Source organism: Mastomys coucha, unplaced genomic scaffold (genome assembly GCF_008632895.1).
Source record: "Mastomys coucha isolate ucsf_1 unplaced genomic scaffold, UCSF_Mcou_1 pScaffold22, whole genome shotgun sequence".
Lineage (NCBI taxonomy): Eukaryota > Metazoa > Chordata > Mammalia > Rodentia > Muridae > Mastomys > Mastomys coucha.
The window spans coordinates 74657614-74673726 of NW_022196905.1; the positions used below are offsets into that span (position 1 = coordinate 74657614).

The following is a 16113-nucleotide window of genomic DNA, read 5'->3' on the forward strand; positions in this document are numbered from 1 at the left end:
ATATACTTTTCTGTTCTGCAGATTGAATTTGATAAACACGCATGTAAATTCCCCAGCCTATTGGTCATTCCCGATAAAATGACTAAACATCTGGGTAATTTTTTACATTACCAGGAGACTTTTTCAAATTGTTTTTCTTGACCTTGAAAAACATACAGATCCTTGCGAGAGTCAAAATAATATGTGTCAATAGAAATAAGGAATGAATGACATTACAAAGGACTTTTGATACTAGTTCCAGGCATAGCTTTAAGTTCTTGTATGGCAATCACAGTACAAGGGTGGAGAGGTAGGTATATAAACACATACACAAAACAAACACAGATGATGTTGACATTCCTACTACTTTGTTGAGCAGCATATTAGCTCAGAGATAATTTAAAGAGAACAAATTCCTAATCCACCAGGAAGAAAAATGATCTACGGAGCTGGGCTAGATCTTATATACCCAGCAAAATTGGGGACAGTAACTTGAATAATAATCCGGAAGATGGAGAGAGAGATTGATAGGGTTCTGTAAACCCATGGGGCTTGTAGAGGACTTCTTCGCTCTCTGTTTGGAATCACAATGACTGGCATCATTCTTATGTCCCGATGCTGATGTCTTGCTATGTGTGATGAATTATCATGGATTTTCCTTCCTTCACTGTCAGTTTCATAAATAAAGAAATAAGACATCCAAGGTTAGACATATACAATAACCACCTATTTTTACATTTAATAATTATTCTTATCATCTTTTCTAACCTTCTCAGCACAGTGAGTTTTATTTCACTGTTAATAAACTGTTTAAAAAGTTAATCATAGCAGCACGTAATTGGTACTCACCCTTTGCTTCATAGTTCTTGCTTTTAAAATCAAGTAGTCCTTTTCTCTTACTGGCAGCCTCAGGGCTTGGTCATGTACTTGGTGGCTAGGTGACAAACCTGGACCGCTTTGCTGTTCTGTGACATAACAGTTAGATGACTCTATTCCAAGTACTACCTCAATCCTTGCTTTGTCCCTTATGAAATACTTCAGTATTCTGAGGACTGGGAGAAAATGTATAAAAGGCAGCCACTCCTCTGGAAGTTTTTGTGAGTACTGATTCCTTCTTAGTACACCGTGCCAGCACGGATCAAGCTCTGTAGGGCTGTGTTCTCAGATTACGTATCCATCTTACTATAACACCAAGCAGAGTGGAAAACAAAACAGAAAAACATAATTTTATGAATGACTACATAATTACCAGTGCAAATCTTTTAAGTTCAAAAGCCCAGAGACAGTAATCTTTAGGTTATAGTCTGGGCAATCTCCTACAATTTTTAGATTAGAAGAAGGGATTAAGTAAAGAGGAAATTAAAACAAAACAAAACAAAACACAAAAGAGGAGACACTTGATTCCCATTTTCAAATGTATTGCCCACCAGATTTCTGCAAGATGGGGGCTTTTAAAGTACTAAAGTAAACTCATGGAAGCTCGAGTAACTTTACAACTCGATGATCCAGTAAGTGGTGGGGTTTAGACTCAATTCCAGACAATAGCTTTAAAATTTTAGGTATCATCCATTCGCAGGCCTCTTTCCTAATGATCACCAATAGTAGTGTTCTCCTTTCTGAAGGTTTTAAGCTGAGGACAGCAACTGACATAAAGCAAAGCCCTAATAGTTTGAAACTTTGGCTGTAGTGTGCATTCGTTACTATTTTTCTTTAACCTTTTCTTATATACTTCACATAATTTTTTTTCTGTGAACTCCAGTTTTGAAGAGAGAGGCATGCCTCAATCAGACATTCTGTCAGAAAGCAGTCCCTGTGGCTCAGCTGACCTACAGTGCAATAGCTGGCAACTAATCCAGCCTCCTCATCTCCTGTTGCATTATACCGTGAAGTGTGTTAATGAATGACTTTCAGGAATTCTGTCAAGTATTCATTAACAAAAGTGGTCACAACTTCAGGTGTCCAATAATGTGCTTGTAATAGTACCATTTAGGCTAATTCATATGTATTATTCAAAGAACTAAGATGCTTACTTAAAATCTATTTATCAGAGAATTTGTATTGTTCAGAGAGCCTATATTTTGGTTGGCCAAGTTTAAAAAAAAAAATCCTTTTTTTCCATGAATGGTACATTTGAAATTCTATAAAAAAGAAAAATCCACAGTTTCAGACTCTCTAACACTGACACCAATTATGTTAGAAACCCTCTAGTTCATCAAAAATAATAAACTGTTTCAGATATGATCCTCTCTGCAGACATGGAAATATACGTGTAACAATACCTGACTTTTAATACTGATGACATCATTTTAACATCATAATAGATTTGAGAATTCTTAGTTCTGACAATATTTTTAAAAGTGCTAGCCATTTCAAAAGTATAGCAGGAGCAAATGACTAAAACCGAAAATAGTAGAAAATTAAAGTTGACCTCAGGGTCTCTTGAAAAGTTTGACTCTTAGGGAATTCCTCTACTCATTGTGATACTGCTCTGCAAGTGTGCCTGGTAATGTGTGGGAAGCTCATTTTGGTTAGGAATTGCCTCCTATTGTAACTAGATGATCTTAAAATTGCTAACTTCTTTTTCAGTACTAAAGATCGAACCTAAAACTTAGCACATACTAGATAAGTGATCAACTATTGAGCTATATCCTCAGGCCTAGCATTTATACTTTTTATATACAGTAGTCCAAGGTTTGCTTCACTAATCTTGCTGTCTGGTGTTGCTTGAACTCCTTAACTCCTTTCCACCACTCTGGTTCAAGAACTTCCCCAAAACTCTACTAGATAAAGGGATCTTAGTCAGCATTGTATTTAGTATTATTGATAACTATACATAAAATGTCAAGAACTCAATGAACACGGCCCTTCTCTCTGTCTATAGATTCCATGCACTGTAATTTCTACTTGTGTGTGTATTAAATACCCACTGTAGAAGGAAAACAGAGAATTAAGGATAAGTTGTCCTAAATGACATGGAGTCTTGCTCATATGTTCAATTCATGTGGACCAAATCAAATAATATATTATGTGGATCAATCTATTTTATCATATATATGTATATATTTGTAATATGCTCATATGCTTTTAATATTTTAAGGAACTTAAGCTTCTAAGAAACAACAAATGAAAGTTAACAATTTATTCATGCCTTTGAACACAGTTCTATTTATATCAAAGTTATATATTTATGTAACTGCAAGAACACATTTGATTTGAAATATATTTTTAGAGAGAAAGCATAAGGATCAGCATTCTTTCTTTACAATAAGAAACAGAAAATAAAGCAATTATGAAAAATATCTTCTTATTGATTCTAAAGCATGGGATATTTTTATTTTACAATTTTTTTTTGCCAAATTCTTCTTTTTATTAAATTCACTAGATTACTTTTTCTATGAAGTATATATTGTTCAATACAGAATTTTGTGTAACAGAAAGGTGAGTTTTGGATTTTGCCACAAAAGGCTGCCTGCTAGGTGGATGTGACCAGTTAGTATTGTAATGAGCAATGGTTTATTTACTTACTGTTTATTTATTCTATCATCAGGGTACCCTCCATTCTTTATGCTGGAAAGTTCAGGCAGCATCCTTCCTGAGGAAGAATCAACGGGCTGCACGCTTAGTAGAGAAGATGTCAGCAGTGGGCAGATGAAAACTGCTGCTGTTTCATCTGGCTTCTTAGAGATAAGACTGTAAGAGCAACATGAGTTTTTGTGCTCTTCTGCTCTGTGTCAACCCCTTATGTTAACAGGTCAAAACGCAGGGGCTCTTCCCATTTATTTCCCAATTATTGTATTTGGGTGCACAGTCATGTACATATATATTGTCTCAGGAAAAAAGACAAAGAAAAAAAGTGGTGTGTAATGAGTTTAGAGACAAGAAATGTGAGAGGAAACATGATTTAATTTGACATCCATAGCCGGATTAAAGTATGGTTTTTTTGGCCATGTCACAGACAGTTTGTCAGTTTGAATAGGAACACACAAAGAAATCCATAAAACTAATTTGTTTAGAGCCCTAAATGAATCTGAAATGTAAGATTAATCTTTATTTGCATAGAAATCTCATTACTCATATAATTAATGGCTATTTTTACCCTCTAAAATTCTGCATGTCCTTTTAAGGGCCACTTTGGCTTGTTTGTTGGCGAAGATTTCACTAATAGGACCCAGTTTGTCTCACCTAATATATTTTCATGCCGTTTTCATGCTGCTGTTAACATTATTAAATTTATAATTTTGTTTTTATGCCTTTGCTCCATCCCATCCCCAGTTCTCAAAAATAGATTCTCGATTAAAATATGGATCAGTGAAGCATAAAAAGTGATGCAAAGAGTTGTACAAATTGTACAACCCAAAATAACATCAGAAACAAGGAAGGGCTGGTCTCCTGTGGGAATGCAAATCGCTGATGCCAGGACTAATGCACTTGCACGTGTTGTTATTTTATATATGAATCAGGGGAAAGTGGGGATAGGGAGGACACTCATGGATCACTAAAACATTGATCGTTTGATTGAAGATTCATCTACTGCAATTCCTTAGTTCTTCCACAGTTATGTCGTCTTGCTAAACAGTATCATACATGCCTAGAGGAATGACTTCTGAAAGGATGAATCGCTATGCTCTCAGCTTCCTTGAAAAGTTTCTTCTGACTCTTGCTCTGAGTATTCCTTCCCCAGATAACAACACAACTTAGAAAACACTTTTGGTTTATAATCTTGTACAATAAGACCAAGATCACAGAAAGAAGAAAAAGATGGAAAGTAAGAAATGATAAGAAGGAAAGAATGACAAAGAAAGAGAGGAAAGCAAGATAGGACTGGCTTATTGGGTAAACCTATCCTTTCTGAGGCATGAGTTGAAAATAATTTCATTTTAGGAGTGAGAAGGCTTTGAGGAGCTTCACCAGCTTCTAACATGTTGGTCTCTCCACCCCAACTCTATGTTGATATCTATTAATAAGTAGATTGCTGCCCTGAATCATGAACCTTGGTTGCATAAAAATACCCTAGAGATTCTGCCTTGGTTTGCCTATCCCTAAATGATTTATTTGTGACTCATACAGCTTAATGGATGACCCAAGTGCTTCTCTACTAGGAGGAGCTTAGATATTCTTTATCTCCTGGTGAGGTAACCAGAGGTTGTGGTTTTGTTACTGAATAGAGTAAAAGCTCAAAGCTAGAAGCATTTACAGTACAAAAAAATCTATAAACTTAGGAGAGTTGTCACATTGATAAATACTATAAAGAAAGCAAAGGCAGAAGAAACTGTAGTCAGAATTATCAAGTGATATTTTAGGATCAGAATAAAGTTATTTATTAAAAGCAGGAGATACTCCAACAAAACTCTTATGTTAGAGGTCCCTGCAGATAGTTTACTTTACAGTTGAGTGAGATCAACAAAGTACAAACTATAAATAAACTCTTGGCTAAGGTGCAGTGCAGGTGTGAGGGAATTGGACTGGGTGACTTTAATCATTTTATCAGTCAAATAGATGCTTGAATCAGAATAGGGGTTTGTTTTGTTTGGTTGCCATTTAGTTTGTGCTGTTGCTTTGACAGGGAGATCAGGAAGAAGGAAGAGTAGGTACTTAACTCCAACATGATGTTGACCTACATTGTTTTTCATTCTTGCTGTCAATTTTGTATAACTCACTATGCTTCTTGACTTCTTGTATCATGGGATAATAAATGAAAATGTAGTCTCATTATACACAAAATGACAATTTCAAGAAGAAAAAAATGCTTTGAGTAACTTCAAAAATTTTGTTTCGCCAAGTAAATTCATGCTTTTTTTCTTAAAGGTACCCTCCTGACTTTGGAAGTTTTCTGTTGATATTAAAATAATATGTTCTACATATATATCAATGTTGTCCCAAAAATATTCATATCTTTATTAATTTCCTTGATAATCTTCTACTGTAACCAAATAAACAGTGTATTGGTGTTTTATTACTTGAACAAATCTTTCAGGACTGAGACAACAGGCTGATGAATTGTCACATGTCCTTACTCCTCAGTTTTGGGAAGTAGTACTCCCCAGTTTTGTGAAACAGAGGCAGGAAAAGCTTAAGTGCTTGGCAGACTTTAGATGCATAGAAAGATCCTGTCTCAAAATAAATTGAAAAACAACAAAATGTTTAATATGGAGGAAGATTTGATATTAAATCTTTTAAAATTCTATAGCAAATAGTTTTGTCTTCAATATTTTGATTAAATTCTTAGCAATTGAATCTGGTGAGGTAATGTCAAATGAAAAATACACTGTATAGTAACAGAAAATGATGGGAATGAATGTGATATAAAGTACACTTGGACTTTACTTATAACTCTTCAATGATGCAAGGTCCACAACCACTTATTGTCTCATATTGAAAATTAATTTAGAAAATAAGTAATTTTAAATTAGACAAGTCCTTAATTTCATTTGGCCATTATTGGAACAGATTTTAAAGCTGAAACCTATGAGCTTCTTCTCTTATTAAAACTTCTACACTTAGTAGAAAGGAATGCCAGAATGCTTTCCAATTTCAGCCATCGTTGGAGCAAGTGAACAAAGAATTTGTATGTGAGAAGGACCATAAAACCAGACAAACCCCAGGGCTTCTGAACTCATTGACAGAGCTGTATAATCAGAGCCTGCAAAGATGGAAGGACTTTATTCAAGGCTGAGATTGGGGAATTCATTTTATTAATGATTTGCTTACGTTTTTTTTATGTTTATCTTGTGCAATAAAATATGTAACCTTAGAGAGCAACATTTTTATTAATTAATTTATTATTATATTACATCCCTATCACAGACCCCCCCCCTCCTCCCAGTTCTCTCCTTGTTATTCCCTCTCCTCATTAACCCCTTCCTTTCTCCACAGAGGAAAGGAAGACTCCTTTGAGTACCACCCTGCTGTGGACATCAAGCCTTTATCATACACAGCTAGGGAAATGATGTTTTTATTAATATTTATTTTGTCTTAAAGGTAATGAAACATTCTTCTCTGGATATACTTTGTCAAATAAAGATAAAAATATTTTAAACTTTCAAGAGTGTACACTGGTAGAAAAAAATTGTGGATGGGAAACAAAGGCTTCTTCCCAAAGGATACTCTGTGCAATAGTGTGAGGAGAGTTGCTACTGAACACAGAGAACTTTCCAGAATGTCTTTGACCAAAGGATACTAAAGATCCTTGTAAGTCAAGAAGGCTGGAAGCTACATGTTCAATGTTGTTTTAGCTGGGAAAAGTGAAGAGAAGCAGGAATAGTCAGATATATGGAGGTGGATGGTTAGGGAGTATCCCTAGACAGTGTATTGTGGAATATTTTTCAGCTAGTTTTGAAGAGTTTTTCACAGTTTGATGATTCCAGGGTTCCAACACAAAGGTCCTCCAGGCCTCCTGTGAGTGTTTCCCTTCCTCTCTTTAGACCAGCAACTCCCTCCTCCTCCCTCAGCCCTGGTGGTTTCTGTGAACATTGTTTCATGACTTGTCTACATTTCCCCATACCCCAAGGAGAGCTACTCACATTTTCTCCAAATTAAACCCACCACCGGTAAAACAAAAACAACAACAAAACAAACAAACAAACAAACAAACATTCCTCAGATTGAAGTGAGGCAGAATTCTGAGTCCTGAGGTAAGAACAGAGGCTTAACTAACATTTAATCCTGTGAAATTAGCAAGCATATCCTCCCCAGATCTCTCAGTACAGTCAACTGCAAGATAAAAGGTGAGTTAGAGAAGTATCTATGCCTTGCTTTGTCTAAGGTAACAATAGGAAAAATCTAACGTGAAGTCAAATGAAAAAGACATTTTTTCCAACTAAGCTATTTTATACCATGTATCAAAGAGAAAAGACACTTTCAGCCTTTGCATTACTCCAGCACAGTCCAGTAATAAGCAAAATCATCTTAGAGAATCAAACTTCCAGGGCATTTTACATTGCAACTTCCAAAGATCCAGATGTTAGCTAGCATGGCAGTTCTCTAAGCATGTATCGCTTGAACAGAGTAATGACAGGGAATACTTTTTAGTTTCATTGCCAGAAGTATAACACAAAACTTAAAATATAAAAGATTGTATAGTTTTAAATTATGGCTTGGTGCTTAAATTTTATAATAGTCTGTTCTGAGAACCCATATATAATATCTGAACAACTTGTACAGATATTATGCATGTTAAAAAGTGAGGTTGTACCAGGATGAATGTCAATATACTGCTTCCTTCATAGAGACACTGTTGAAATATGCATAATAACAAACTAAGATCTATTATCAAAAGAAAAACTCAAATGTTTTAAATTGGGGTTATTGTTGTGTAGTAATAGAGACAGCTGTTTATAAACAACTACTGATACACAGAAGAAACTCAATGTTCTTTTCAAAACAATTGAATTCCTAAATGAGTCTTTGGTATTTCTGGGTGCAAAATAGGATTGATCTCAACTTTTCCAAGATGTAAATTGAATAGATAGTTTTCATACATTTATCACTCATAATGTTTCATTTTTAAAGGCTGTTTCAATTTCTTACTATATTTTAATTAAATATATGTGTTAAATAATAAATACATAAAAATTACATCCAACTTTCTCCCACCATGTTCCCCCACTGTCAAGTTAATAGTCTTCTTTTCTTTAGTTAATGTTATACACACACACACACACATATACACACACACAACTGCACACACATATGAACAAATCTATAATTACAGCCTACTGAGTTCTTGTTTGCTATATGTACATATGTAGCTTCAAGGGTGACTACATTATATTGGATGGCCATTCAGGGACTTTACACTGAAAGAGATTAATTCTTCCCCTCTTGCCCACCATTAGTTGCTTGTAGTAATTTGTCTAGGGATGGGACCCTATGAGATGTTCTCTGTGCTGCATGTCTATTCATACTGTCAATGGTCAGGTTATGTTTATGTAGCAATTTCTAAAAGAGGCAGTCACTCAGCAGACTTACTGGCTTCGTGCCTTTCTGTCCCCCTTTCCATGATGTTCTCAAAGATACAGATGCCAGAGAGCTGTGCTTCAGATGTACCCCTCACAGATTGGCACCTCATAATCCATTGATTTTTACATTTGTGTTCAGTTGCAACTTTTTATAATAATTTCTATTTATTGTGGAGAGAAGCTTATTGATGAGAAGTGATAGGTATGGAATGGAAACGGCTTAAATGTCTTTTAACAGGTGAATGCATAACTAAACTGTGATACCTAGAGACAATGAGATACTATCCAGCATAAAGAAAAATGGAATTGTGAAAATTTCATGTCGTTGAGTGGACCTAGAAAAGATAGATTGAGTGACATAACCCAGATCCACAACAATTTCTCTCTCATCTGTGGTTAGTTGCTCCAAATATTTACATGTGATTATGCAACATAGAATAACTATAGAAGCAAAGAATTAGAGTAGAACCATGGGGTGGTGTCTTCAGAAGGGGAATAACATAACACAGATGATATGAAGGGGAAATGGAAAACTAGAGAAGAAGGTACTAACAAGGGAGAAGAGAGTGAAGAAAGAAGAAAAATTAGGGAGAAGGAACAAATGACACAAAGATTGTGTGATAAAGCCTCAAGAACCATATTATTTTGTACTTACACATATAAATGTTAGGAAAATATAAAATAATATGATTTATAATATAATCTGATTATAAAATGATAATGCTATGTATAATAAAATTATGCCAGTAAGTCTTACAACACTCCCCACAAGAACTATAGACTACTCAAAATTCCAGCAACAGTCAGCAGCAAACTTCTTTCAAGGTAGTCCAAATTGCTTCCAAAAGAACATAGGCTTTAGTGTTGCCTCTGATTGCCTGGCAGAGTCTGAATGTAAGCCATGATTTCTAAAGATATTGCACACTTAAGATCAACAACTTGCATTGTTTGAGTCAGATCTAACTTCCTTCTGTCTACATTGCATAGTACCAGAAAGTTCAATGCAGATTACCAAGGGAAGGAAGAACAGTCTTACCAAGATGTGATACCTATGAATGACAAGAATGACCAGCAGGACATACACTGATGGTATTCACATACTGGTGTTAACCAATAGCGGGCTCTGTTGACTTAAGGAACCCTCAAATAGGGGAAAAAATTGGTCCTGATACTAGAAAAATAGCCAACTATTCCAAAACAGTGAAGTCATGGATCTTGGAAAATAATCTACTACCACCACTTTACTAGAACATGTCGTCCGCCTTTCCGTCCAGTGGAAATAAGGAGGCAACAACGAGCGCTTCTCCATGCAGTTTAATCAGGAACCTTCATTTTTACTTCTTCTCTAGCTAGCTTCTTTTATATTCTTCTATATCTTCTTCTTATATCTTACTAGTTACATCTTACTACTTCTATCTTACTACTTACATCTTACTACTTCTATCTTACTGCTTACATCTTACTACTTACATCTTACTTACTACTATTTACATCTTACTACTTCTATTTTACTAACATCTTTACAACTTTCTACTTTACTACTTACTTCTATTCCCTACATACTTACTCCTAATTATTACATCTTACTTACTATCTCTACATACTTACTCCTATCTCCTACATCTTACTTCTATATCTACTTACTTCTATTCCCTACATACTTACTCCTAATTATCTATTCTCTCTCCAGCCCCCAGCCCTTGTGGGTTAAATACTTTCCCTGGTCCCAATCAGCATCGGCTATGTGGCAAAGCACAATAGGCTGTGAGAAATCATGCCAGCTTGCATCATAAACTGGAGGCACTCAGCTTTTCGAACTAAGACTTGTTTATCTCAATGCTCTCTTCTCTGGCCGGAGACCAGGTGTTCAATATATATATATATATATATATATATATATATATATATATATATATATGGTGGCTGTGGCTCCCCACAAGAACACATAATTTTTAAACTACATTTTAATTCTTATACTTGTCACCTGTCATCCGGGTTTTAAAATTTTAACTGACAAAGATGAAATACAACATTGTTTTCAATGACACAATATCAAAGAGTGTAGACTCACTGTGACTACCTAAGACCACAAAAACAGACACACCTAAATAGTCTGGGTACCATATAGCATTAGCCATGTACAAAGATCTACAGACAAATGTGGGATGCAACAAAGATAGACAATTGAGGGATGCCAAGAGCAGTAGAAAGTATTCCCTGAGGAAAAAAGTACACCACTTGGTTATTCAATAATAAGGATCAGCCCTGAAAACATACATAGAAGTAACATTACATAAACTGAGTGGATTATATTTAGGAATATATATGCATATACAAATATACAAGTAACAACAATTCATTTTAAAAATGCATTCAGTAATTTCAAAGGCAGAAAGGAAGGGTATTTGAGAATGTTTGGAGGGAGAAAAGCAAAGGGAGAAATGATATGATCATATAGTGTCAAAACTAAAAGGAACTTTTGTTGAACTTAGATATTTTTCCATAAATTATATTCTGACCACGGTTTTTCCTCCTTAATATTTTCCATGATCCTCCAGTCTTCCCCACCCAAAAGAAAAATTTAAAAATCCAAAATATCTATGAAAAATGTCAACATAAATTCTTTGGAACGTTTCTTAATTTAAGAATTATTGGCATGTAAATAGAGAAAGTTATTACTTACTGGTGAAAAATTACTGTTGAATAGCTTAATTTTATAGATATATGTGCATTCAGTTTCCTAAACAACTAAGAACAAGTTGGGTATATGTAAAAGGAATGACAGTGTTGGCTATCTCTACATAAACGCCGGGGGTAGGGTTAGGGTAGGCCAAAAGGCATCTCCTACAGGAGAACCTAATTGAAGACTGCCTGAGAGACAAAGGATTGCTGACAGAGATAATGTCAGCCAATCACGAACTACTGTTTAGAAGAGATGCTTTCTTGCTACCAATGAGGCACAGGTGAAGGTATTAAAGGAGTTTATAGTAACATTCACATGAGCTTTCTGTGGAGTTTCTCACCTGTTCCCAGAGTCTGTGTCATTCACACCACACCACCTTACCTCCAACCTACAAGGGCAAGTAAGAGAAGTCCAGGGCACAGGTATCAGGTGTGTTGTTGAGTTCCTTTAATACAACTACCACAGGGGCATGACCAGACATATCTTTGTGTGTTTGAGGCCTGTCTAGTTTGCATAATGAGCTGAAAGTCAACAAGGGCAAGGAAGAAGAAAAGATGATAGATAGATAGATAGATAGATAGATAGATAGATAGATAGATAGATAAACAGAGAAATAAGTTAAGTTTTAACTTTCTTCTACTTAGCCATAAAATATAAAATTTAGAATTTTATAGTATAAATTATTAAAATTACAACTGAAAGTGATTGAGAATTAAATTTGAAAATGAAACTAACCTTCTCTAGCCTGCATTAAAGTTAAAAGTTAGCTGCCTATGTCTTCCTGAAATCACTGCAAATTTTATCTTTTGTCTTCTCAACAAGACTCTGAGAGACTAGATTCTTCCTTTGTTCTATTAATAAAAACCAGGAATATCATTTAGATACTGACTGTTCTGTGAGGGTACTATTTTCATCTGTTTCACCTAGATTGCGTAACCCATCATAAAGAAGCAAGCTCATTTGTCAGGCTAAATACTTTAAATAGTGGCATGCATGGCATTCATCAAGAGGATTCTAGATTATTTCATGGAAGAAATTTCACCTATAACTATTAGTGAAGCTGAAAATGATAAAGTTTAGTAATGGAAGTGATTCTCCACATAGTCATTTCTAATTTTCAGTCAATACCATGTCTTTTTCCTGAAATCTTTTTATTGTTATTCTATACTTGTGTTTTGTCATTAATGCATGAATTTTAATTTTACATTGTCAATTATGTTTTATAAGGTACTCTATGACAGCTATATTTAGAAGTATCAAAACTAGTTTGCCATTAAACACAGCTTGGAAAAATACATTCTAGAACAGTTAATATTTTTTCATGATTCTAGATGCTTCACTATTACTCATTCTTTTGGTGAATTTTTAAAAACTTTCCCACTGTTGTAATGAAAGACAGTTAATATAAATGACTGAATGTCATCTCTATCGTAAAGTCCCTTCCGAAAACTTGTACACTTAACATGATTACACCTCCTTCTCTTTCTTAGAGGCCCGTATCAGAAGATACACTCACATTTACTAGTTTCAAAATGAAATGGCTTGCTTTAGAAGAAAGTTTTGTTGACCTGTAGCCATTTCTTTTGTTTTCTGAATATACTTTAAGTCTTCAAAATACAAATGTGAAAATTGATATTTTTTAAGTGGCAAGCATATGCATTTTCAACTCATTATAAAGAATATAAGGAAACTAAACATTAAATAAGACATAACACACACACACACACACATATATATATATACATATATATGTATGTATATGTAAATATGTATATATATATATGTTATGTAAAGGCTGAAAAGTCATTTTTAGTAAAACATTGCATACTGCCTTTTATGATAGGAGAATAAAGAGTCTAAATTATGATTCTTTGAAGATTTGTATTCAATCTTCAAATATGGATGCTACATGACAAATTAAAGCAAGAATATTGAAACTGTATATTTATTCGGTGTGATTCTGATGGAATTGATGTAACCAAGGGGTTCTTAATAAAAAAGAGAGGTGGGGAAGGAGAAATAGCTCAGCTGTTAAGAGCACTTGTTAATCCAGACATTGGTTGCCAACTCGCACACATTCTTCACTGCCGTTGCCTTAGCACATCCTGCAGACAGGAGAGTTTGTAGGTCAACTGTTTTGTGGCTGGTTTGGTGGTCAAGTTTCTCATTCATAACCCATAGAGTAGTCTTCCTGGCAGAAAAGGCTGGAATGTAAGGGTGAAGACTCCATGCAGACACCAGCTGGACCTCTACATTTGATGAGCTATGTGGATGTTGTCCTCAACAATGGCATACCAATGCTAGATTTTGGAGAGGAACCCACCATCTGACTCAACATCAGCCCTGGTTTTTCATGAAAGAAAAAAAATCAATGTTCAATTTAAAAAAGAAAAAAGAAAAGGAAAAAACTGAAAAGAAAAAGAGCACTTGTTCTTCCAGAGTAGCTGAGTTTTATTCCCAACTCCCACTATGTACCCCCAAACCATTCATAGCTCCAGTTCCAGGAAATGCAACACCCTCCTTTGAGGACCACAAATACCAGGAATGTACAGACTATGCAAACATACATTCAAACAGAACATAAATACATTAAAATATAATAAATAAATATAAAAATTTAAGAAAGAGAGGGAGGAAGGAAGGATGGAAGGAGGAAGGAAGGAACCAGGAAAGAGTTACTATTAGTAGATATGCCACAGGAATAAAAGTTTCGGGTAAGGGAATGGCTTTTCCCAAAAGTATGAGGATTTGAGTTTGGAGTCCCAAAGCTCAGGAAAAGTTTGACATAGGAATTCCCTAATACATGTCTATAATCCCAGCTCCCCTACAGTGAAATGAAAAGCAGAGGCAAGTTACCCTTGTGACCTCCATATGTTTGCCCATTTTCACTTATTTATTACACACACACACACACACACACACTCAACTCACATTAAAGTATAATAAAATCATCAGACAAAATGGTGAAGTGCTTTGGAGAACATACAAAAAGACAGTAACAAAGGAGGCTGGATGTTGCAACATTTTCTATGTCCATTTTAAAGAAAGGACCGTCCAGGTGTTCAGCAGTCTCTGTCAATCGGCTAAATTTTTTGAAGCTGTGTTAGACTTCCTGTATATCCTCAATTATTCAGTTGTTTTTGGGTTTCTGATGGAGTTGAAAAACTACATAGTCCCCTAGCCAGCCCAGGCTTTCTACTTTTGAGAGGATGATTTTCACATGACATCCTATCTAAGCCAAGACATAGCCAGGTACAAAGTTTTTGTCTTTCAAGTTAAGATAAAAGATAGTGTTCAATTTTATTGACAGAAATGTTGGACTGGGTTCTAGATCTATCTCATACCAGATAATTTACAATATATATAATAGTTATGTTCAATTTATACTTTGAGAGAAAGTTTGGTTTTATTGCTTATTTTTTTTGTTTTTGTTTTGTTTTGTTTTTTATTAAACAGAAAGGGTGAAATGTTGCAGTATTTTCTCTGTCCAATCACATTAAGGTAGTGACAGGCCTGAGATTGCACAGGGATAGAGAGGTGGAGCTAGAAGTTGAGGAGGAAAGGGGGCAGAGAGAGGAAGGGGCGGAGCTTCTTCATCATGGAGACAGAGGAAGATGCTGATGCAGACCCCTTGTGGGTATAACAACCAAGCTAAGATTTTTACAAAACAGATTAATTGGGTCAAAATATTGTATTTATCATTTGGCACTGAAATTATTATATTGGCATCTTGTAATTGTGATCTTATCATTATATAAACCTGATTAGATAATTAAGTCTTAATAGTCATGTTTTGCCGGGTTCTAGCCGCTAGGTGAACGATTGTGGGGGCGTGTAAAGAGTTGCATGTGGAGATGCAGCAGAGCTAAGGCTGGGACACACACTGCCTCCCAGGACTTTTTGGAATCACCTGTGAAGTTCACTGGAGAAAGAGCTTTTACACTAACACATCAAGTAGTAGCATTGTTCTTAAAGTCACACGACAGATATTAATCTGCTAAAGTTGAATCTTTCTGACCATTGTCACTACAATGGATTCACACTTTAGAGAATCCTTTAATAACAAGACACCAGCAAAAGACCTTCAGACTGACAATTTAGAGTTTATTCCAACTCATAGTTCTGGTGGGCAGCAGGCAGAAGACATTTATAACTCACGTAGTGTTCAGCTCAAGTTTTCCCCAAACAACAATCACTCCAAGGCAAAGCAGGAGCTGCACAGTCTCTGGGAGATGTTTACCTCATGGTTGCAGCCAGAAAAGCATAGCAAGGAGCAGATGATTTCTCAACTGGTCTTGGAGCATTTTCTCCTCACTGGACACTGCAAGGAAAACTTTGCTTTGGAAGAGAAGTGGAAATCCAGTGACAGAAACATGAGGAGATTCATGGAAAATCTGACTGATGAGTGCTTGAAGCCTCCTGTCATGGTCCATGTTTCCATGCAAGGACAGGAAGCTCTCTTTTCTGAAAACATGCCATTAAAAGAAGTCATCA

General features: G+C 35.4%; 1 protein-coding gene and 1 long non-coding RNA gene across 2 annotated transcripts in view; one reads left to right on the forward strand and one right to left on the reverse strand.

Annotated features, from left to right (window-relative positions):
* Positions 1 to 223: 223 nt before the first annotated feature.
* Positions 224 to 2203, reverse strand: LOC116070527. Its single transcript, XR_004110448.1, has 3 exons — positions 2010 to 2203; positions 829 to 1161; positions 224 to 646 (listed from the first exon to the last, which is right to left on the reverse strand). It is a non-coding gene; the product is annotated as an uncharacterized LOC116070527 (long non-coding RNA).
* Positions 2204 to 15415: 13212 nt separating this feature from the next.
* Positions 15416 to 16113, forward strand: part of LOC116070528 (zinc finger and SCAN domain containing protein 4F-like) — a 1943-nt gene continuing 1245 nt past the window's right edge. The window contains exon 1 of the mRNA XM_031341956.1: positions 15416 to 16112. Within this exon, the coding sequence (XP_031197816.1) occupies positions 15651 to 16112 (462 nt within the window). The 5' untranslated portion in view covers positions 15416 to 15650. The remainder of the gene's footprint in view (position 16113) is intronic.